Consider the following 25,860-nt stretch of genomic DNA (forward strand, 5'->3'; position numbering starts at 1 on the left):
TCAATGAAAAACTGCACCATTGATTAGATGCTTGAAAATTACTCTGTTACATGGAACTCTACAATTGAGAAAATAAAACATATTTAACTCAGAGAAAAACAGGTCCTCACCGTTCGTAGTTTTGGGATAAAAGCAGATTTTAGAATCATAATTCATGTTGCAATGCTTAATGTTTACATGAATCTATAGTCACATATTAACCTTTACCATTCCGAAAGTTATGTTGCTTTGAGTTTCAAGACCAGATAAATTTGCATAGGTTAGTAAATGTCTGTCATTTTGCACAACTAATTGCTTACCGGTGTATGACCAATCCACATCGTCAAAGAAGTTGTTCTGCTGTCGGTAGAATCCATATGTCCCATCTGTAGAAATGAAAAAAATCTTTAGTGCAAAAAAGCATTATTAAACCAAAGAGAAGCATTGATCTCAGGCCCAAATTTAAGGCAACAACACACATTAAAAAAATTGAAACTACCATTGTCCACAATGTTATTTAAAAGTATTCGCCTTAGAACATAGAACATACAGTGCAGAAGGAGGCCATTTGGCCCATCGAGTCTGCACTGACCCACTTAAGCCCTCACTTCCACCCTATCCCCGAAACCCAATACCCCGTCCTAACCTTTTTTGGACACTAAGGGCAATTTAGGGTGGCCAAACCACCTAACCTGCTTGTCTTTGGACTGCGGGAGGAAACCAGAGCACCTGGAGGAAACCCACGCAGACACGGGGAGAACGTGCAGACTCTGCACAGACAGTGACCCAGCAGGGAATCGAGCCTGGGACCCTGGCGCTGTGAATCCACAATGCTATTCACTGTGCTACTGTGCTGCCTTACCTACAGCAAACCAGATAATATACTCATTTATAATATAGGATTAATAATATGCCATGGGCTGGATTCTCCGGCTACCCCAGTCGCGTGTTCCGCGGCAGTGCACAGTTCGCTGGTGACAGGATTCTCTACTCCTGTTGCTTGTCAGTGGGATTTTGCATTGAAGCCACCCCATGCCGGTGGGAAACCGGAGGGTAGGGTGTGTGCTGCCAGTGATAAAACTTAATCACAACGGCCAGAGAATTGCAGCCGATGTGGTGCACAGTGTGCTGTCTCCAAAATCAGGTCCTTTTGTGTGTAACATGACGAGCTCCCAAAAGGTTCCTGAGGCCAACTAGAGATTTTATTTGATGTTTGAAAGATGTCAGGAGATTTCAGAATAATCCAGTAGGAAATTATGGGTCTTAGAGTCTAAGAAATATCCATACAGTCCTTCAAAGTTGCTCTGTCATTCAGTAAGATCATACTTGTTGGCCATTAGTCCCATTATCTTCTCAAGTACTTTCTTTTTACTAATATTAATTACTTATTCAAATGATTTATTTCTATAAATGTTTGTCATTGCTTGCCTACCAGATAGTGTTTTATTTAATTTCCGAATCCATTTCACCCAACTTGACCTTTATACCGACGTAATTAGTTTCATATCTGGCCATATCACACTCAAGCTCAGTATAAAATTCTGTCATATTATGATCACTCTTCCCCAGGAATATGCAGATCTGGATCTACCCTAGTGAGGGCAAAGTTCAGATTGTGTCGGGCTGAACTAGTCTGGCGACTCGCGATTGGCCGGGCGTAGAACCTGTTTTAAGATACTCGCAGGATTCACCTGTAGTACCCGGATTCGCACCGGGTGCAGCGTGGTCGCAAAATCCCGCCCTCCGTCTAGCACCCTATTTATTTGGTTTGTCAAAGCTTCTCTTTCTGATATTTCTATGAAATGATACAGAAATTTGCATGCGTGACTGAAATGCTACTGAAATATTTCAGACATTTAGCTTTCATTTCTAATTCTGCATGAAACTGTCTTCAACGTAACACACAGATGATGAAGGATTGAGATGTTTACGGCAGGTGTTGGTTGTGCTTGGTTAACAATACTTGCATGACACACCTGTGTTTACAATTGCAAGCTAAAAAAAAATCTCCTTTTCTCATTAATGGCGAGATGATTGACGATTAACTTATGAAAAATGGCACTCACATTCTGCAGGTTGGAATTATGTCTATGCACCATTTTTAGTGTTCATCTTCCTGCATGAATTATTTTAACATAGTTGTTAATCTCTGTATTTAAAATTCTTGTGTTAAAAAGTGGGAGTGCAAGAGGTACATAAACTTTTTAACCGCTGCATTAAAAATTGTGCACAGAAACTTCTGTTCAACAGACCCCATGGTGCTGTTAGAGCTTCTACGTGGATCGAGATGAATTGAAACCAGCATGGGGAATTAGGTTGGTCACAAGAGTCAATCAGCTTCCTAGCTGTGTCCAGGAAATTAGTGTTGAAATCGTAGTAATGGGTCATAATCAGCTGAGGACTTTACTGGCAGCACCTCAGTTTATGCAAGATACTTCAAAAATGACAGCAGCAATATTCTTTCCAAATTAACTAAAAATTGGTACTTATTGTAATCACATTCTTTTGTTCAAATTTAGCAATACATATATTTCAAGCTCACAGAAAAGGGAATTTGTTGCAAGTTTTTGTTTTATGTTTTATATTCAGTAGGTCTCACAAATTTCTGAGTCTTGTATGGTTGATTTATTGATAACATATAACTATAAGTGTTTATCGGTAACACATAACTACAGGGCATAGCCAAAACTATAACCGAGCTTCATGCTTGCTTCTATACAGATCTCTGTCCAGTCCACAACTGACTCCATCTTCAAGTCATGTAGATCTTTACAATACACTCTGAGGGTGATTGAACGGCCACGCTTCGACCGAAAAGCAGCGTGCCATGGTGCAACGTGACTGTTCAAAGCCGGGATACCCTGGCCCAGCAAGCAGAGCCCCTCAGTACAGAAAACAAGGCTTTGTGTGGCCTTGGCCACGCGTTCCCCACTGAGACCTCGTATCTGACCCGAGTGGCTTTTGATAGCTTTGTGTTTTTTGCCGCTGTGAGTGCCAGGAAACATGCAGCTAAACACTCTCGCTAGGGGACTTGGTTCCCATTTATGTAAATTGCGCCTGTCGTGCGGTACTGTTTCCCAGTCCCACATTAACCCCTACTATGCCAGATATCCTTTTATTATTCCTCCCACCAAGTCTTTTCCAATTTTACAATTGTGCTGCCCTTTCTCCATTCAGAATGAAATGCCATGAGATCGTGTGGAGACCTCAGCTTCACAGTGGAGACTTATTCTTCTGCCTTTCTACTTCCAATCCTGTATTGAAGCTTCTTTCAGGCGATCTCCTTCTATGGGTTGTAATTTCCCCATTCCTCCCCATGGCGTGTTTTGCGGTGGCAGAGGCAGCCTGCCATTGGCAGGATTTTCCGGTCGTGCCGCTTTCAACGGAGTTTCCATTGTTCGCACCTCTGCCGATGCCATCGGCACGACTGGATGATCCCACTGGCGGGAACGGCCAGAAAGGTGCTCCTATAATTTTCCAGCTTTTGGAATTCGGATGCATCTTCTCTAAGGTTCTACGTTATTCCATTAACTGCCACCATGTTGTATTTTTTAAATTAAATTTTATGGGATGCAGGCTTCGCTGGCTGGGCCAGCATTTGTTGCTCCTCCCTAATTGCCCTTGAGATGTTGGTGGTGAGCTGCCTTCTTGAAACTCTGCAGTCCATGTGGTGTAGGTACACCTACTGTGCTGTTAGGGAGGGTGTTCCAGGATTTTGCCCCATGGTGTATGTCCGTTCAGTAGATCGCACAAAGTGGTTCTGAGTCTTGTGCAGCATAAGTGATTATTGGTAATACACATCTATGTACATATATACAGGGCGGGATTCTCCGGCTCTCAGCCACGTGTTTCTCGGTGGCGCCATTCACTGATGGTGCGATTCTCTGTTCCCATCGCTGTCAATGGAACTTCCCATTGAAAATACCCCATCCCGCTGGGAAACCTGCTGGCGGGTGTGTACTGCTGGCAGGACCAGAGAAGCTCACTGCCGAAGAACAGCCAGGGAGTTCCTGCTACAGGGTTTATCCCAAGCTATGAGCTAACTCCATGTATGCTAGGGCGGCACTTTTGCGCAGTGGTTAGCACTGCTACCTCATGGCGCTGAGGACCCGGGTTCCATCCTGCTCCCGGGTCACTGTCCATGCAGAGTTTACACATTCTCCCTGTGTCTGCGTGGGTCTCACCCACACCACCCAAAAAGATGTGTAGTGTAGAATAATAGAATTTACAGTGCAGAAGGAGGCCATTCGGCCCATCAGGTCTGCACCGGCTCTTGGAAAAAGCACCCCACTTAAGCCCACACCTCCACCCTATACCCGTAAACCAGTAACCCGCACCTAACCTAAGGCCAATTTAGCATGGCCAATCCACCTAACCTGTGCATCTTTGGACTTTGGGAGGAAACCAGAGAACCCAGAGGAAATCCACGCAGACACGGGGAGAACATGCAGACTCTGCACAGACAGTGACCCAAGCCGGGAATCGAAACTGCGACCCTGGAGCTGTGAAGCAACTATGCTAACCATTGTGCTACCGTGCTGCCCACCACGGATGTAAGTGGACTGGCCATGCTAAATTGCCCCTTAATTGGAAAATAAATAATTGGGTACTCTAAATTTTTTTAAAAGGGAAAAAAACGCCTAGCTTGCTTCTACGCAGGTCTCTGGCGAATCCACAACTGACTCGAACTTCAGGTCATGGGTCTCTTCACATCACATGCTGGGTGGTACAGTTTTCCAGTTCAACATTAACCCGTGCTATGCCAGATTCCTTATGCTACAGTTTTTAATACCCAATACTCTGTAAACTGGGCAAATTGTATCTCATTGATGGCTAACACAAATATTGTTTGACTCCTGCGGTTGACCACTAATAATGCGTCTAAGTCATGATGGGTAAACAATTGCAGTTAGGCATCATTAGTCACCACAGAAAAATACTAATCTACAATCTACATATCTGCTTTAGATTTCTTTCTTGTGCTGTGCTGTGTTGCATTGTATTGTGATTTGAAGTGACTATCTGAGATATCTCTCTGTAGCTATTCAGCAAAGGTTCTTAATGCGACTGCTTTCTTTCAGTAAATCCATCATAAATTTGAAAGGGCAAAAAGAAAGTTGCAAAGTTTATAACATTACTTCAGTTAATGATTGTTTTGTGTTCTGCCTGTTAAAATCTTCAAGTAAAACTGTGATTAAGGTCGCCATTTAAGTTAGAGTCACTGAATTGGCCTGATTCATTCAAGTGTCTTTTGAGAAACAAACATCGGGTGGAATTTGACAGCCCCTCCTGTCAGCGTGATCTCCAGTCCCGCCAATGTCAATGGACCTTTGAACGGTTTGCCACATTTTCTGGCCCCACTCCCCACCACGATAAGCCCATAAAATTCTGCCCATAGAAAATGTGGAGCCATGAGGCTCTGATTTTTGTTTTCTCATATGAAATCATTATTTTCTGAACTACCACGCAAGATTCAAATTACGTGTTTGGAAACCCAAATTTATATTTGAAATTCAAAAGCTCCACTTCTGAATGTCTTTGAACTTGAAGTTTAGATGTAGTACTTTCAGCAGCTTTCAGCTTCAATTAATGTTATGTGCCCCCCACTCCCCCCTCCCCCCCCACCCCCTCCCCACCAGGAAGGGGATCAAGGGGACTACCAATGGGCAGGATTCCACTCGCATTTTGTTGCAAAGTTTCCACTTTTCTCCTGCTTTGCATTCTTTATAATCTATAATCTTGATTTGGGTCTCAAGTAGGCTTACATTAGCACTGCAAGAAAGTTACTGTGAATATCTCCAAGTCCGCACACTCCGGGCGCCTGTTCGGGTACACTGAGGGAGAATTCAGAATGTCCAATTCACCTAACAAGCACGTCTTTCATGACTTGTGGGAGGAAACGGGAGCACCCGGAGGAAACCCACGCAGACACGGGGAGAACGTGGATACTCCACACAGACAGTGACCCAAGTTGGGAATTGAATCCAGGGGCGAGATTCTCCGACCCCCCGCCGGGTCGGAGAATCGCCGGGGGCTGGCGTGAATCCCGCCCCCGCCGGTTGCCGAATTCTCCACCACCGGATATTCGGTGGGGGCGGGAATCGCGGCGCGCCGGTTGGCGGGCCACCCCCCGCGATTCTCCGGCCCGGATGGGCCGAAGTCCCGCCGCTAAAATGCCTGTCCCGCCGGCGTAGATTAAACCACCTACCTTACCGACGGGACAAGGTGGCGCGGGTGGGCTCCGGGGTCTTGGGGGGGGTGCGGGGCGATCTGACCCCGGGGGGTAGCCCCACGGTGGCCTGGCCCGCGATCGGGGCCCACCGATCCGCGGGCGGGCCTGTGCCGTGGGGGCAATCTTTCCCTTCCGCCTTCGGAAGAGACTCTATCCACTGCGCATGCGCGGGGATGCCGTGAGCGGCCGCTAACGCTCCCGCGCATGCACCGCCCGGAGATGTCATTTCCGCACCAGCTGGCGGGGCACCAAAGGCCTTTTCCGCCAGCTGGCGGGGCGTAAATTCGTCCGGTGCGGGCCTAGCCCCTCAAGGCTGGGGCTCGGCCCCCAAAGATGCGGAGCTTTCCGCACCTTTGGGGTGGCGCGAAGCCCGACTGATTTGCGCCGTTTTGGGCGCCAGTTGGCGGACATCGCGCCGTTTCCGGAGAATTTCGCCCCAGGTCTCTGGTGCTGTGAAGCAACAGTGCTAACCACTGTGCTACAGTGCCGCCCATAGTTGTTCCAGCTTACATGGTTATTTGTTTGGAGAATCATAGAATCATCGAATCCCTACAGTGAAGAAGGAGGCCATTTGGCTCATCGAGTTTGCACAGTCCTCTGAAAGAGTGTACTACCAACCCCAATCCCCCACCCTATACCCGTGACCCCATCTAACCTACACATCTTTGGACACTAAGGGACAATCTAGCAAGGCCAATCCACCTAACCTGCACATCTTTGGACTTGGGAGGAAACCGGAACACCCGGAGGAAACCCAAGCAGACACGGGGAGAAAGTGCAAATTATCATTTTGAAGAAATATCATTTATTAATTTAAAAGTAAAATTATACAAGATTCAAATTTGAGCTTTGAACCTGCTGACTTCCTTATCACATAACTTGCAAGTTCCCCTCCGAATCATGCCTTAGGAATATATCCTGCTTCTCTATCGCACGGGATCAAAATCCTGGAATTTTCCTAAGAGCATTGTGAGAGTACCTACACAACTTTTTCTATTCGTTCATGGGATGTGGACATCGCAAACTGGACCAGCATTTATTGCCCTTGAGGGGGCAGTTAAGTCAACCAAGTTGCCATGGGTCTGGAGTCACATGTAGACCAGACAGGTAAGGACAGCAGATTTCCTTCCCGAAAGGACTTTAGTGAATCAGATAGGCGTTTACGACAATACACAATGGTTTCATGGTCACCCTTAGACTTTTAAATGCAGATTTTTATTGAATTCAAATTTCACCATCTGGAGTGGAGGGATTTGAACCTGTCCAGAGGGGGGGATTTAAACCTGGGTCCCCAGAACATTACTCTGGGTCTCTGGTTTATTCATCCAGTGACAATACCACTATGCCACTGCCTCCCCTAAATGGACTGTAGCAGTTCAAGAAGGTGACTCGCCTCTAATTTCTCAACAGCAATTTAGGCCTTGTCAGCAATGAATGCCCAAATGCGATGAATGAATAATTTAAAAAATCTAAGCGCTGTCAAAATTATTCAACCATTTGTAAAAATATCTCAAACGCTGATCAGACTTTGCTCCCACACCCCATCCCCGCAATACCGATCCTCAAAAATCCTCCCCTGAATGGACCAAAGACTCCTGCTGCAAATATTTAGTTAAGTTATAAAAGTTATAAAAAATGTTAGACATATTTCACAGTCCCCTTTTTCTGAAGTACAAAAACTTGCCGATGAATTGATTGGAACCATTCAATGATGAAAATGTAACTTCATTTCCAGTTAGTATATGCAGTCATTTCTATTGGAGGCAATTCCAGCATAGCCCAACTGAGATTTAGAATACAAACTGAGACTCCAACCACATGAAGGTTAAACTGTAGAAAGCAAAAAGGCCTACGTGGCCATCAATCTTGGTCAATCTCTGTGAACTAGCCCTCTCAGCTTGTGTTACTGAGGAGGCTTAAAATATTCAATACACAAATACGTATGACCTGGCTGTCAATATCAATTGAAAGGACAACCTACAGAGCTCACAGATCTACATGACATACATCGATGACATTTACTGGCTAAATTATTCATTCAAGCATCAGCCCAGTGTAAAACATTTGCATACAAAATTTTAGTTTCATCAAGATAGATTGCTTTACTTTTAAAGCATAGCCTTTGGTGTGATATCGAGCGGGATTTACCCATCCCGCTGCATGTTTTCAGGTGGTGGAGACGGCCCGCCAGCGGGATCTACTGTCCCCGCCATTGTTAATGGGATTCCCCAGTGACAGCACCCCTTGTCTCCGGGAAGCCTGTGCGCACGGGTATGGGATCGGAATTTCCCGCTGGCGAGAATAGCTGGAAAATCGCTCCCACAATGTAAGCAGAATCAATGGCAAACCTCTTAGGCTAGCAAGTCCTGGATCAAGCTAAAATAGGACACTGTAAATTCAGCTTTAAAAACCCTCATAGCCACAAATGGAAGGAATTGGTTTTGCACAGGTTATGGTCATGCTGCAAGTTGGAAATCAAACTGGCTTCAGGGGTTATATTTTACTTAAGCATTTAGGATGTATCATTTCCAGTGATTCAGTGCGGCTCCTTGCCTCATCTTACAGTATCAGTCCTACTTCATTCCCATAATTACCATGTTAATAGTTGCTTGGTAATTCAGAACATGCATATTTCTGAAATAAAAATAGATGCCATTGAAGTTTTCGTCATGCACTCATCAGGACAGATGCAAGAATTCCAAATTTCAAAGGGATCAACAAAATGCAGGACAAAAGGGGGTGGTTGGTTGGCATGTATATTCTGATTGGATGAGGCATTCCCATGGTGAATGTACCAGGAAACTATTGTACCCCTCTCTTTTATTTAATCAAAAAAAAGTGCAATGCCTGGACATCCTCTTTTTGCCTGCAGAGCACAGATCCCTGTGTATGAATATATGTAGCTTCTAGCAAGTGAAAGTGAGCCACATTGCAAGCCTGGTTGATAATCATAAATTGGTTGTTAGTGTAATTCTTTGCTCACTCAGGATTGCTGAGAAAGTGCCGTCCAATTCTGGAGTCACATCTAACAGTCACATTATGGCCTAGATTTTTGTTAAGATGGGAGGATTTGGCAGCCCTTTAAAAGTGGCTGGAGATTCCCGATTCTGGCATTCCTGAGCCCATCCGAGGATTCCCGAGCCCATTTCGGGGCTTTCTAATTTTCACCAGGGCTTTTGAAAGGGTACAGGCTGCTTTGGGTCAAAAGCCCACATGCTGCAGTCCCAGCCTTGCCAGCTCCAACAGACTAGTGGATTTCGGGGCTCTCAACCAAGCCTCATTAAGCATTCTTGGTTGAGAATCCAACCATCCATTGGAGTACTAAAGTACATGAGCCCCCGAGAAAACATTGGTTGACTTACAGCTTTGGTTGTCAGATTTCTGCTGGCAATTGCACATCATTTATTTACACAAGACTAAAAGGTTTTGAGTGTTTGCAGTTTCTGCATTTGATACTTTGAAGGTTCTGGATTATTGATACTTTCATTGCCCCTGGAGTAAAAATGCTGTTTTCTAAACATCGTGGAAAATTATGAATGAATGACTGCATTTCTAAAGCTAATTGACATTCTATTGTCACTACAGGGTTCATTGGTTCTATACTGTAGAGAGGGGGCTGATTTAACTCACTTGGCTAGACAGCTGGTTTGTGATGCAGAGCATGGCCAGCAATGCGGGTTCAATTCCAGTACCGGCTGAGTTTATTCATGATGGCCTGCCTTCTCAGGGAAATTGAAAACCTAGTGGAGCAGTGAAGCAACAACAATCTATCCCTCAATGCCAGCAAAACTAAAGAGCTGGTCATTGACATCAGAAAGCAAAGTACTGTACACACCCCTGTCAGCATCAATGGGGCCGAGGTGGAGATGGGTAGCAGTTTCAAATTCCTAGGGGTACACATCTCCAAAAATCTGTCCTGGTCCACCCACATCGACGCTAACACCAAGAAAGCACAACAGCGCCTATACTTCCTCAGGACACTAAGGAAATTCGGCATGTCCACATTAACTCTTACCAACTTTTACAGATGCACCAAATAAAGCATCCTATCAGGCTGCATCACAGTCTGTATGGCAACTGCTCGGCCTAAGACCGCAAGAAACTTCAGAGAGTCGTGAACACCACCCAGTCCATCACCCAAACCTGCCTCCCATCCATTGACTCCATTTACACCTCCCGCTGCCTGGGGAAAGTGGGCAGCATAATCAAAAAACCCTCTCACCCGGCTTACTCACTCTTCCAACTTCTTCCGTCGGGCAGGTGATACAAAAGTCTGAGAACATGTACGAACAGACTCAAAAACAGCTTCTTCCCCGCTGTTATCAGACTCCTAAACGACCATCTTATGGACTGACCTCATTAACACCCCTGTATGCTTCGGTGTTATGTAGTTCCATTTTATACCTTGTGTTGCCCTATTATGTATTTTCTTATATTTCTTTTATTTCCTTTTCTTTTCATGTACTTAATGATCTGTTGAGCTGCTCACAGAAAAATACTTTTCACTGTACCTTGGCACACGTGACAATAAACAAAATCCAATCCAATCAGCCTTGTCCCTCGCCCAAGGTGTGGTGATCCTCAAGTTAAATCACCACCAGTCAGCTCCTCCCTCGAAGGGGAAAGCAGCTTTATGGTCATCTGGGACTATGGCGACTTTACAGTGTATAGTTGGTCAATGGGCATGGAACTGTCACAGTTTGTCATAAAGGGTATGGGGGAAAGTGGAGAGGAATAGCTGGCAGAGGAGCCATTAGGGGGTATGGGGGTTTGGTGCAGTGGAAGGAGGAGGCATGTTTGAAGCATATGGAGTGAGGGTCTTATCTTTTCATTATAATTGTGATGAAGTCCCTCAAAACCAAGGTGGGCCTTTATGGCTGCCTCCAACCTCTTCTCTTGGTCAGTTGGCTGGACTGCAGCTGGCCGTCCTGCATTAAATTCCCCTTTTAAATGGAGCTCCCTTTCCTCGATGTGCCAGTGGATAAATTTACAAATGGGTTCTCTATGACTGACGACCACTAGCTTCCTTCAGAGGTCAATATGTGTTGGTAATGAATATACTGAAGAGTTTTGGGTCCTTTTCCAGATACAAATTGTATCGGGAGAAGAACAAGCATTTTTCGGTCAGCACCCTGGGGAATGGAGCCAGTATGGTGATGGTGGCACAGTGCTATTGTCACTGGGCTAGTAATCCAGAGACCCAGAGAAATCTTCCGGGGTCCCAGGATCAAAATCCACCACGGTAGATGGTGAAATTTGAATTCAATTTTAAAAATCTGGAATTAAACACATCTCCTTAAAAGGGGCTCACAAGAATGGAGAATGGTCACAATACTTAATTCATTCAGTCCCATGTGGCTCATGCGATATGTTCCCGGATTCTCAAAGAGCCGTGAGATCAGGTACAGGTACAACAGGCTTTGAAAATCGTGGTCCTGGTAGATGCATCAGGATCCTGACACTGCTGGGACAATTGTGAATTTTCAAAGAGTGAGGAGGACAGTGGAAGTCAGAAACATGCACACGGCCAATTAATTGCCATTTAAACGCCTTAAGGAAAGAGCCCGCCTATTTGAGTTTGGAATTTTTAAACATTTTTTCCCGGTGAGCCCAAACAGTTTGTCGGGTTCACTGTGAAGACCTGGCAATATTCCCTACAATTGCTTTTGCTTGAAATTGAAGGGGTTAACTAGCACCAGCAAAAGCGCAGCACCAAAACCTGTTGTCTATCGATGCTTTCAACCTCCATAGACTTCCAAGGACATGCCTGCTCAAATCGCTAAGGCAGCGACTGTCTCCAAAATGGCTACTGCCTGCAGTTGCTGCTGGCTCCACCTGACTGCTGGGTGCAGGGCAGTCATCTGCATGTCATTATCACACAAATCAACTACATGGAGGATTCTCAGGTCAAGTTGCCATGTATAATCCAGTGAAGAGCACTTGTGTACTCTCTGCACTATATTGGAAGCCTTTGTGGTCAAGGTGGCAGAGGATGTGGTTTGTAAGGGAGCCAAGGTTCGTGGCAGCATTGTATGATGCATGTGTCGCACACTCCTGAAAGTGGACCATGGAGGTAAATGGATAATGCAAAATGCTGTTCACGGTTGTGGTCTCACCTTGCGCAAGGCACATGAGCTGCATCTCGGTTAATAACTAAGGTCACATCAGCAGGTACTGAGGGTGGGATTCTCTCAGCCTGGGGCCGGGCCGGAGAATCCCCGCGACTGGGCTACGCCGCTTCGGCGCCGGTACGTGATTCTCCGCCGTATTTGCCACGGCTCGGGTCGTGAGCCGCTCTACGTGGCTGGTCCGCCAATTCTTGGCCCGGGATGGGCGCAGTTAAAACGCTGAGTCCCACCGGCGCCGTCCACACCTGCTCGCAGCCGGCGGAAACTCTGTGTGCAAGGGTCAGGTGTCGACCTGTGGGGGGGGGGGGCTCCGACTCCGGGGACTCCGATGCCGCCTGGCCCGCGATCGGGGCCTGCCGATCGGCGGGCCGGCCTCTTTTCCTACGCGCCGGCACCTGTGGATCCCGGATCCCGCGGCGCACAGTTTGCGCTGGGATAGGCAGCTGGAGCGCCGTGAACCGCTCCAGCACCGTGCTGGCCCCCTGTAGGGGCCAGAATTACTCCTGGCAGCGGCCCGTCCACTCCGTCGTAAAACGTTTACGACGGCGTGGACACTCTGCCGCGGGATGGGAGAATCCCGCCCTGGGTGTGTGGTCATGCTTCCTACTCACCTCTGCGTATTTGGCATGGTTTGAGTATGCACAAAGTGGATTCTTTGGTGTCTCATTGACCGCCATTGGCGGAGATTTGAAACATCCAGTGTGCGAAGCTCTTCTCAAATATAGATATTTGACAGTCATATCAGTACTTCTTTTTCAGAATTCCTGCATTTGATGTTTTTACTTCACTGGATGTTAGCCAGGCTATATGCTGGAGTGAGGTTGGACTCAATTTTTGGAGACTCCAGGGATGATGGGATAAATGCTAAAACATTATTGTTCAACACACCGGCCATATAACCACACGTAGATAATTCTGATTAACAAGTAAAAAATGGTTAGGACGTCCTTGCTAAGCATGTGATTTGAATGTTCATATGCCCACATATTTTTGAATGCTGAGTAGGCGAGCGAGTTTTGATGGTTTACTTCCTTGGTTAAGGAAAAAGGAATGCCAGTGATCGTGAGTCCAAGGACCGATCCCACCTCCTGGAAACACCTGCCAGGAATGCGGTCGAAGATGTGGCTCGAGGAATGGAGGCATCAGCCATGCAGGAACCCACAGAACCCATGGCCAGTAACATAATGTTTCTTAGGTGGACAATCATAGTCGTGAATGAAAATCACTCAAGAAGAAGATTTCATTTCGTCACATGTTTGTTAAGTGAGTATGCAAATAGTCAAGTATCTGTTTTGCGTGAGTAAAATAGTACGTCTGGTTAAAATGTTGTTTCTGTGGTAGCCACGCCTGAGGTTAGTCAGCATTGTTTGTTGGAAGACACAGTTCTATGATCCTTAAATAATTGAAAGTCATTACCTTTTTTCCCAGCGACCAGAAACTGTCAAGCATTTTGTGCGTGCATTTCAAGATGTGTCAAGCAAGGTCAAATGTTCTGCATAAATGCCATCACAAAGCAATAAAAATTCCATGGCATCACTCATAAAGCGTTTTTGCTCATAATTGCTGTTTACAAAGTGGAATTAAATTAAGATTTGAGGAAGTGTGTTGTGAGCTACATCAGTATAATCACCTTAGGCTATGCCTAAAACTTAACCCATTTAATTCAGATTGTTTTTCACATTGACCAGGCAAATGACAACTTTATCAAATACTGTGAAGGATTATTAGGTCTTCATCTCCTTATGGAAGCTAGGAACATAGGAACAGGAGTATGCCAATCAGCCCATTGAGCCTGCTCCGTCATTCAATACCATCATTGTTGATCGGCCACTTCAATGCCTTTTGCACACACTATCCCCATCCCCCTAACCCTTTACATTATTGTTAATCAGAAATCCATCAATCCCTACCTTAAACATACTCAATGACTGAGTTTCCGCAACCCTCTGTGCAAAATGTTTCCTCATCTCAGTCCTAAGTGGTTCCCCCTTATTTTAAAATTGTGTCCCTGATGTTAGACTCCTCAACCAAGGGAAACATCTTACCTGCATCTCCCCTGTCTATTCCTTTAAGTGTTTTGTAGGTTTCAAAGAGATCACCTCTCATTCTTTGAAACTCTAGAGAATACAGGCCCAATTTGCCCAGTCTCTCTTCATAAGACAGTCTCGCCATCTTCAGAACAAGTCTGGTCAACCTTCATTGCACTTCCCCTATGGCAATAATATCCTTTCTGAGGTCAGGGGACCAAAACTGCATTCAGTACTCCAGGTGTGGTCTAACCTAAGCTTCTACACAATTAAAGCAAGATCTCACTACTCCTGCACGCAAATCCTCTTGCGATAAAGGTCAACATTCCATTAGCCTTCCTAAACGCTTGCTGCACCTGCCTACTAACCTTCAGTGACTTATGGACAAGGGCACTCGGGTCCCTTTTAGCATTGATACTTTCTAACTTATTATCATTTAGGAAATATTCTGCACACCTGTTCCTCTGCCCAAGGAACAGATTACCTCACATTTTTCCACATTATATTCCATCCCCCAAGCTCTTACCCACTTACTATGCCTGCCCAAAACACCCTGTAGCTGCTTTATATCTTCCACACAGCTCACATTCTTGCCTAGCTTTGTATCATCTACGTACTTGGAAACATTACATTGGGTTCCCACAACCAAAGCTTCACAGTAAAGCCCAATGGTGTTTTAAACAGCCAAACCTCAGGAATTTGGTTAAAACGTTGAGTACAGCAATGGGGTGCACCTCAGTAAGTGCCAACCAAGGTTTCCCACCACTGACCCTGGCAAGCTTTCCAGGTGAAGGGCGCGCCGCCAAGAAACATCTGGCTAAGGAACCAGAGAATCCAGCCCAATGATATTGATGAGACAAATGACCTTTTTAGTATTGTTGATTTAGAAAGGAATACATCTCCAAACTACACAAAATATTTGTTTTTCTTGGAATAGTGTCCCAGCATGTTAAACATTCACTGGAATTGGCAAACGGAGTCATCGTTGAATAGGGGAAACGTTAACTGCCTATGGTGCCTCAAGTGGACGAAATGGGTTTTAAGTTCAAGCTGAAAACTTACCTCTCTTTTACTAGGACCTTTTAAAATGGTGCCACTTTCTTGGGCATGATTTCTTGGTCCCACGTGACACTGGCAGAAATCTCATACATACATGAAAAGCGAGCACCGTAAAGTTATCTCAACAATCAGACTGTGCAGTTGCAATTTTGAATCCTGACCGGTGAGGTGTGTAGCCCTTCACAGGTAAATGTTTTTTGTGGGGTTAGGAACCCAACTATACAAGCAAGGTTTGGGCCAGTTGCCCTGATTTCTCTTCCTCTTTTGTCTTCACAAAACCTTCCGAATTCCTCGCTAGCTATGTAGCTATGCCAGTGAGACAGTGTAATATTTCCCATGAATATTGCCTCAGTCCGTTTCAGGCAGGCCATTTGGGGCATAAAGCCTGGTTTTAACCTGATTATTGAAATGAATCAGACCTCATGGAGCACAGCTTGAGTGGCAAGTTCTCAGATTCTACTGACTAACGGCATGAGAGTTATTAGCTAAAAAAATCAGTTGCTGTGACAATGCTGTTCTCCTGCACTTATGTGATACTTGGCTTTTGCACTCAAAATCTGAAATGGAGATTGACTCATAACCTTCTGACTTAGAGCCAAGTGTTTACCAACCAAAGCATATTGACACAAGTAGTGGATAGTGTTAAAAATTGAAAAGAATGAGAAATATAAATTTTCAACAAGACACACAAACCAGTAAATTATCTAACTGAAATAAAATGCACCTTCTACAAAATGGGTCACAGGATTTTAGTTCTTTCTTAAATCTAGTATCACATGATCATAATATGTCTTTATCTGACACTATTTTCCAATTAAAACTTTTAAACCAACTATTGACAGCAGCAGTAAGTACTGCCCTCAAGATTACACTTTGAACCACCTATTATTTGTCATTTTTGGAATGATTTTGAAAATGAAAAATGAAATGAAAATCGCTTATTGTCACAAGTAGGCTTCAAATGAAGTTAATGTGAAAAGCCCCTTGTTGCCACCTTCCGGCGCCTGTTCGGGGAGGCTGGTACGGGAATTGAACCGTGCTGCTGGCCTGCCTTGGTCTGCTTTCAAAGCCAGCAATTAAGCCCTGTGTGCTAAACCAGCCCCTTTTGGGATTTTAAAGGAAAACCACACCCGAGAAAATGGTTGTAATGCAAAGTTAAACAATACGGAGACCAGGAATCCTTCTAGTGGTCGTAGGCACCAAATTTAAATGTGAAATATAACACTCAGCCCTTTAAACCCCCATGTCAACCTGTGCCCTCCACCCACCACCATGATCCTTTATAGCCCCTATGCCCACTATGGCCCTAGATCCACCCATAGCCAATTTTGAATATTAAAAGATATTTAAATGAGTAGTAATCAGGTTCACACCTTTGGTGGGTGTGAAACTGATTATGTCTGCTAAGAGGGATCGCGAACATTTGCAAACTGGTGAAATCAAGTATCAGGCCTCTCCCAGAATTTTGTCGACATAGCGGGATTTGTGCCAGACGCAATGCAGCCGGAAAATCGCTCCCATTGTCTCTCCATGTTCTTCCTCCCAAAATGCATGACCTCACACTTCTCCCCTCTGCCAACCCATACATACTTAACCATGTTGAAAAAAAACCACGCATTCATAAAAAACATTTACCACATTTACACCACTGCAACTAAATAAAGCCTTTATAGAGACATAGACGGTAGCAATATGGATGCAAATTGGCAGGATAATAGGAAGCAGAAAGCAATGGTCAATGGATATTTTTCAGGCTGGAGGAAGATTTGTAGTGGTGTTTCCCGAGGGGTCAGTGTTTGAACCCTTGCTTTTCCTGATATATATTAATAATGATCTAGATCTTGGTGTGCTGGGGACTGTTTCAAAATTTACGGATGACACAGAAATTGGAAGTATTGTAAACTGCATAGGCAGATTGGTGGAATGGCAGATAAAGTTCAGTGTGGAGAAATGTGAGGTTATGCATTTTGGTAGGAAGAACATAGAGAGATAATGGGGGTGGTTTTCCGGCCGCTTTGCAATGGGCACTAATCCCGTTAGGTCGGGAAAATACTGGGAGGCCTGAAATGGGATTTGCGCCAGGCGCAAAACTGTTTGCGATGTTCACAGGCCATCCCAGCTGAACTAATCAGGTTCATGCCAAATCTTCTGGGAACATGCTATGTTCCCACCCACCCCGGCATGACAAGATGCCGGCGGGTATCACTACTGGTCTCCACAAATGGAGACCAGATGGGCCGCCCATGCCGCAAGGCTTGGGGGATATTGTAGTCCCAGGGTCGGGATTATGGCAGTCATTGCACCCTGGCACTGACAACCTGACACTGCCAGTTTGTCAGGGTCTGAAAGGGATGGGGCCTGAAAGGCAGCATGTATAGGGCAAGTTATTCAGGTCTGGAATGCACTGTCTGGAGGTGTGGTGGAGGCAAATTCACTCAAGGCATTCCAGAGCCATGAGATGGTTATTTGAATAGAAATAATGTGCAAGAGTACGGGGCAAAGGCAGGAGAATGGTACTAAGTCATCATGCTCATTTGGAGAGCTGATGCAGACACGATGGGCCGAATGACCTCCTCCTGAGCCGTAGCAATTCTATAATTCTGTGAAGAAAATTTTCATTCAAATTCACAATCCCTTATAAAACAGAAATTGGAATTCATTGTCCCACATCAAATAGTCTACAGCCACGTATAGTTGCCAATCAAACCATGAACTAGCAGGCCAACTGTGATAAAGATTGTGAAATCAGTCATGCAGCCCTAATCCATTAATGGAAACCCTCAGTCTTATGTGGACAGAGTGATTTTGTTTTTAAACACTCCAGTTTCTTTACAATGATTTAAAGGGCAGAACTTTCAAATTCCTAGATAGCTCTATTTGACGGGTCCCTTTGATAGGTCCTTCTGACAGTTTTGTCAGTTGACTTTGACAGGTCTGTTGACAGTTCCAAATGAACTTGCCAGTAATGAGTTTATGCACTTTGAACACACATTTATGCCTACTTTGAACAATTCCAAAGATCACCTGTCCTCCCCCAAAGATATCCCAGCACCAGACCCATAGAGTTACCCTGAGTGGGATTCTCTGATCCTGAGGCTAAATGTTGACACCATCGTAAACGCGAGGATGGGGAGGAAGGCGGGGCAGGGGTGGGGAACTAAAATTGGAACAGATGAAGCAGACACACAGGGAAATTAATAAATATATTAAAACTGGAGAATGTAATGTGCACAATGTCACACTCTGGACATCATAGTTTGTAACAGAAAAAGAACAATCTTAAAATGCAGGACAATAATGCACTACAACCTTAAACTGGCAAGATTATTTCAATCTGGAAACTTTCCTGACTAAATAATATTTAAACTTTTGCTGAACACAGCTGTGCTTTAGTTAAATTATACGTTATCTATTATATAATATGTTACTCCTACACACCATCCAATGTGTCATAAGTAATATCACAGGGCATAAATTAGTATGTTTTATAAAGTAACTAATATACTCAGGGAAAACAGCAATGCCTAAAAACTGTTTTAGCTTTACTGTTTCGGGCTTATTCTCCAGATTATCCCGTTTTATAATCTCATTCTAAGATTTATTATATGCATCAAAAATAAATATAACTTGGATATCAATACATGATCAGAAGGTTAATTAAAGCAAGCATTATTCTATGCTACAATGAGGCATTTACTAGACTATTGAGGTTTAATATAATACAAAGAGCACGGGGTATAATTAAGCTTGAAATAACAGACCCGAGCCACATAAGGCAGAAATCGTGAAATTGAGTTTAGCCAGAATTGGTTCATCTGCATGCAAAACATGTATTGTGTGCTTTCAGAAGCAAGTGGATTTTACCAAGGCTCAGTGCCAAAGTAACTTCCTCCACATATTTACAAGATCATTGTGGACACAAGACTCTGACTCTGTATTCAACACAGCTCCTTGCAAACTTACATTATTCAAGAGTTCCTGGGTGAGCGAGAGAGATAGAGAGAGAGATGTGGCAAGGGAGCGAAAGGAAGCATAATGAGCGGGACAGTGTGCGAGATAGTGAGAGTGCTAAATAATGAGGGAGAATGTATGAAATAGTGAGGCAGAGAGAATGAGAGAAAGACAGAGGCAAGAGTGAGAGACACTGCAGTTCACTAGTGGGTGGGATTCTCCGTCTGTTCACGGCAGCAGGATTCCCCTGTCCCGCTGCAGAGAATGGGAGATTTGGCTCAGCGCCATACTCTCCGTCCTCCCTAGCAGCGGTAACAGGGAGGACTAACAACGGAGAATCCAGCACAGCCAGCACAGCTGTGGGCTCTTTGGGTGAATTGTCATCCCAACTATTTTTATGGATAACAATTCAACTAAATTAAACAAACTGAGGGACAAAATATAGGGGCAGCTCTTAAAGGGATATTGCCTGAAACAAAAACAAAGAGCAAGTGAAAGTTAAAACAAAAAGTGATTAAAAGAGTCGATAAAGCACTCCAAACATTGAGGTGCCCACTGGGCACAGAAGACCTCGATGATGTCCGTGGACACTGTATACTCCCTCTCTAGGGACAACCTGCCGTGAATGTAACCACAGTAGAGGGACAGACAGTCAGGTCAGATGACCTCCTCGGTCGCCCGCTGCCTGGATCAGCTTATGGCAACTTTGGATAGGCCCAGGAGAAGGTACACGGGGAGAACATCCTCTGTCCCTTTACCTCTCTGCACTGGGTGGAAATGGGTTGTTATGTTGCTGACAAATGTCCAACCCTTGATTTGAGTGGCTTGCTAGGCTATTTAAGAGTCAACCTCATTACTGTAGGTCTGGATTACATGTAGGCCAGACCAGGTAAGGATGGCAGATTTCCTTCCCTAAGTGAACCAGATGGGTTTTTAAAGCAATTGACAATGATTTCCTGGTCTTCATTAGGCTTTTAATTTTACTACCTGCCATGATGGAATTTGAACCCAGATATTCAGAGCATTATGCTGGGTTCAAATTCTACTAGCCCAGCAACAATACCATTGTGCCATCGCCTCTTGCTTCCTTCTGTGAATTATTATTATGTAACCCATTAGGCTCTCTGCTCTCACACTTCCCTCAAGAGAGGGGCAGCATGGTAGCACAGTGGTTAGCACTGTTGCTTCACAGCACCAGGGTCCCAGGTTCGATTCCTGGCTTGGGTCACTGTCTGTGTGGAGTCTGCACGTTCTCCCCGTGTCTGTGTGGGTTTCCTCCGGGTGCTCCGGTTTCCTCCCAAAGATGCGTGTTAGGTAATTTGGACATTCGGAATTCTCCCTCTGTGTACCTGAACAGGCGCCGGAGTTTGGCGACTAGGGGCTTTTCACAGGAACTTCATTGCAGTGTTAATGTAAGCCTACTTGTGACAATAAAGATTATTTAAAAAAAGAGTATCTCTTATGTTAAATAGCCTCTCCATGTTGTTTCTTAGATTCATCGGTGAATAAACATAATAGATCCAAGGTCAATCAGCAGTTTATGAACAATTGAGACTTTCCGATTTAACGTTAAATAATTTTTTGGTTAATTAAACTTTAAAATGACTTCCTACAGGGAAAATCTGAGCAGCTTCATCCCATTATCTTACATCTCAATGTTATGATGAATTGGAAAGCACTTGCCCACCAATAATGTGAAGCAGCCTAATTAATACAGGAGATGGTATGCTATAGTAACAAGCTGCTGTGTCACCACATTCTCCTTCTATTTAATGAGGCTCGGAAACAGCATTCACTATTACAACCCCATGTACCTAATTAAACCAGACAAGTGCTGACATCTCCCATCTCACCATTAGTGTGCAAACAAAAAAGTGCATTCTCTTTTGGCAAAAAAGACTCCAGATACAGTGAAAATAACTGAAAGGAAGGCAGAGTTGTGTTTTCATAGCACCTGATCACATCTGATATACCTCAAAGTACTTTGAAAGCAGTCAGTCATTGCTGTCTAGACAAACAGAAAAGTTATTGGACAGCAACAAGATCACTCCATAAGAAGGAGAAGATTTAGGGCAGCACGGTAGCACAGTGGTTAGCACAGTTGCTTCACAGCTCCAGGGTCCCAGGTTTGATTCCCTGCTGGGTCACTGTCTGTGCGGAGTCTGCACGTTCTCCCTGTGCCTGCGTGGGTTTCCTCCGGGTGCTCCGGTTTCCTCCCACAGTCCAAAGATGTGCAGGTTAGGTGGATTGGCCATGATAAATTGCTCTTAGTGACCAAATAGGTAAGGTGGGGTTACTGGGTTATGGGAATAGGGTGGAGGCGTAGGGTGCTCTTTCCAAGAGCCGGTGCATTCTCGATGGGCCGAATGGTCTCCTTCTACACTGCAAATTCTATGATTGACTGTTTTTGGTAATGCTGGTTCAGCGGGAAATGCTGGCCACATGACCAGGAACCACCCTACTCTTTACCAAATACCTTGGTGCGATCTTTATTATTTACTTGAATTGTTTTAATGTCTCATCCAAAGGTCAGTATCTCCAAAAATACAGCAATCCTGAATATTGTACTGGACTATCAGCTAAGATTATGTGCCCGAGCCCTGAGATGTTGACTCAGGCAAGACTGCCATCAATTTGGCCAAGCTGCCACAATTTATATTGCCTCTCAGTGCAGGTGAGTATAAATAGTTACCCAAAAGCAGATTCTATCAGCCATCAAGGATGGAAATCTGTTCTGCCAGCAGTTCACATTACTTGCACTGAACATTATAAAAGGTTTTCAATTTTTAGTATGCTGCCATCAAGTTCACGACTGATAGCATAAAAATATTAGACTTGCAACTTGTTTCAATCTGATTATGAAAATAATGGCGTTGACATTTATAACACCTGTCTTAAATGAAATGGATGTCTATGACCTGAATCTGTAATGCAGATTTCACTCTTGCTTTATTGATTCAAACTCTAGCCAAACAATTTAAAGGGTGCAATGAGGGCACATCTTTTCATGCACAAAACATTCCTTTAACTTTGGACCTGAGAAAGTATTTTATTTTTCTTGTATTGAATAATATTACCTCAGGTTTGGGGGATTTTTGATCCAGTCCCGTTGGGGCAGACTGCACTCGATCCTTTTGCTGTCCTTCATTTGCCTGTTTGTCGTGTTCAGCCGAACGTGATCTACATTATTGGCTGCTGAATGTTCAATGGGAGGTCTAGCAGTGTGTGTGAGAATCATACACGCTCCAGCTAGCCAACAAATCTTAAAGGCAGCCTGTTCTCCTCTTAAAAGGGGAGCTAGACGCAATGGAAGGAATCTGCTGCTGACTGCCAGTACTGCAATTGGCTGCAAGGAGAAGCTGAATGGATTGTGCATCAGGAAAAATAGATGGTTTTGAGGTTCACAGATGCCAGCGCTGGAGGTCTTAGTGGTGGAGGTCGACACAAGAGGAGAGGCCATGTTTCCATGGCGTGGAGGCGAGAAACAGGAGGTCAGTTCTCAGAGTCTGGTCCTAAGGAGCTGGCAGTGGCTCTGCAACAAGCTCAATGAACTCTTGTTCAACAAATGTACCTTCAAAGGATTCTCACAAACCAGCAATCTCTCACATTGCCCAATGCACCCATCAGAAAACTCGAGCAGTCAGGATTCAGCATAACATTCAGATGTGCCACTTCAACCTTCTGCACCTCCCAATGCTTCCAGCTTCACACCTACGCTCCTGCCTCAACATCACCTGCTACCTGTCATGAAGTGCAATCTGCTGGTGGTGTGACCTTGGACCTCTTGCTTTCTACTCTATCCTTCCTCCTTCCCATACCACAAATCTCTTCGGATTTTCTGCTTTCAAGCAGCCAATAACTGCTTCCTGGCCAACCACAAGCAGCATCTGGAGGAAGAGTGACAACAACACCATACCACTGATATAAAAGTGCCATCACTTGATTTGACACTCACAACTACCAGCTCAGATACAGGCTTTGCATGTTCTGTAAGTTAGAAGCTGGTATAGAGTTGGGATCTTCATCTGGTGACTCACCAGGCTTGCAGCGTGGGCTGCAGCCAGGCCAGGCAAAAAAGGATGGAATTATCGATGCATATAAATTTACAGAACAGGAGGACATTCAGCTCATTGTCTCTGTGCCAACTGACAAGGAGCCATCCAGCCCAATTCCACTCTCCAGCTCTTGGATGGTAATCCTCTAGATTACGGCACTTCAACTGCATACTTTGTAAAGATTATGAGGCTGTCTGTGTGGAGTTTGCTCTTCCTCCCCTTGCCTCCGTGGGTTTCCTCTGGGTGCTCCGGTTTCCTCCCACAGTCCAAAGATGTGCAGGTTAGGTGGTTTGGCCATGCTAAATTGTCCCTTAGTGTCCAAAATGTTAGGTGGGGTTACGGGGATAGGGCGGCGGCGTGGGTTTGGGTAGGGTGCTCTTTCCGGTGCAGACTCAATGGGCTGAATGGCCTCCTTCTGCACTGTCAATTCTATGATTCTATCAAACCTAATTTTAACCGTCTTTGTTCTCAGGGGAACAGATTGGTATTATATATATTGTACCCTCTTTTGAAATCAACCCGAATATTAATGCATGTCTTGTGCACCACAAAAGTGCACAAAATATAAGAACACACTAAAAATGATTATCAAAGTTACCAAAGGCCATGCTTATACTGCAGGATCCAAATAACCTTCCTCATTCATATTTAACAAGTGATCTTGTGAACTCTGCAACGCTAGAACAAATTCTCAGTTCTGATTGCCTTCCCAATATTTCCAAGCTCATCTGCCGACTGCTTTTTTTTGCCATAAGTCTCTCTGAAGACCCCTGCAGATTTCTCCTCTTCTATCAAACTAGGCAACCCCCTAGCTTCTCTTCCCTCACAAAAGTCAAACTGAGATTAAGCCTTACCCACATTCCACGGAGTGAATGATGAGGTTAGTTTTTTTATGCTTGCCATGTAGTCGTAACTAACTGTCATTTATTTTGGCTATCTTCGCTCAATGAGTTGCAAACAGCACACCTGAGGTTCAAGCTGCAACTAAAAGTAGTCTCTCAGTAAACACCCAAATAAACCAAAATCGGAGAACAGCCCTATGCTCTACCCATAACCACAAAGATGAAGCATGCTCTGGGTTCTCCTCAAACGTATGGATTAACTACCCCTCAAATCAAATTATTTTGCTGATGTGATGAAAGAAATGGATTTTACAACACTTCAGATTTTGAATACTTTAAAACTAATTGAGCTCTAACCCAAAACAAAAACATCTCTATAGACTGTTCTTACGGCAAGAATTGCAGAAATCCTATCCCCAGTTCTTCAGCTAAATAAGCCCGCCTGTTGTTTTATGTGCTTATCTTTCCAACTGTTAACCTCTTAAGCAAACATGGCCCACTTACTCAAAGGAAATTAGTGGTGTGCAATATGTAATAGACTCCAAGCTTGTTTTAATTGCATTTACGCCAGTTTCTCAACCAGACTCCCATTTACTGCAACTAAAACTTTAATTTTAAAAAGTTATATTTTAAAACACATGAACCATGAAACTAGATATTCGCACCTCAATTTACTCTGGAAAGTACTAAATCAAATTTGGTTCCACACCAGCGGCTCAATGTAACTCTTGTTGCGTGCTTGGTTAATTTCGAATAAATATAAGGTAAACATTTATTTGAGTATTTTTTGTTGCTCGTTGGCTTAGATGCTTCATTCTCTGGGAGTCATTTGTATATAGTGAATGCTGTGGCTTCATTTGTTTAATAAATAACTTCAAGTTACATTACAAATCAAGATAGGAACACATATTTTAAAATTCTGAATGTCCTGCTCGTGAGATAATCGGGATGAATTGCAGCACTGATCAGAGGTATTGCAAATCTGATGAGGTGAAGGTAATGAGGTTGTGAACTCACCAAGACTCCTCCTACAGCACCTTCCAATCCCACAGCTACGACCATCTAGAAGAACAAGGGCAGCAGATACCTGGGAACCCCACCACCTGGAAGTTCCCCTCCAAGCCACTCACTATCCTGACTTGGAAACATATCGCTGTTCCTTCACTGTAATTGAGTCAAAATCCTAAACTCCCTCCCTAACAGCACTGTGGGTGTACCTACACCACATGGACTGCAGAGGTTTCAAGAAGGCTGCTCATTACCAACTTCTCAAGGGCAATTAGTGTGCTGGCCTAGCCAGTGAAGTCCACATTCCATGAATTAATTTTAAAAAATGAAAACATGGAATCTTTGAACCAGTTATTTTGCCTCTGAATTTTAGTGGAATCTTTTGCTATTTAAATGAACATGGATACAGGTTAATACCCATCTGTATCATTATTACCATGCAAATTAAAGTATAAATGCCAAAGAATTTGCTTAAATTTTCATTCACTTTCATGAATTAGCCATCATCAATTTTGATGACAGTGATGATTTTTCAAAGGTACAAAACTAAACATGAATTTAATCCATGGTGATTTATTA

The 25,860-nt window shown here is 44.2% G+C and overlaps 1 protein-coding gene across 4 annotated transcripts in view; it reads right to left on the reverse strand.

Moving 5' to 3' along the window:
• Positions 1–25,860, reverse strand: part of ptprz1a (protein tyrosine phosphatase receptor type Z1a) — a 261,674-nt gene that overhangs the window by 224,038 nt on the left and 11,776 nt on the right. For all 4 annotated transcript variants that reach the window (XM_072484494.1, XM_072484493.1, XM_072484495.1 and 1 more), the window contains exon 2: positions 300–365. In XM_072484494.1, the coding sequence (XP_072340595.1) occupies positions 300–365 (66 nt within the window). The remainder of the gene's footprint in view (positions 1–299; positions 366–25,860) is intronic.

Source organism: Scyliorhinus torazame, chromosome 19 (assembly GCF_047496885.1).
Source record: "Scyliorhinus torazame isolate Kashiwa2021f chromosome 19, sScyTor2.1, whole genome shotgun sequence".
NCBI lineage: Eukaryota > Metazoa > Chordata > Chondrichthyes > Carcharhiniformes > Scyliorhinidae > Scyliorhinus > Scyliorhinus torazame.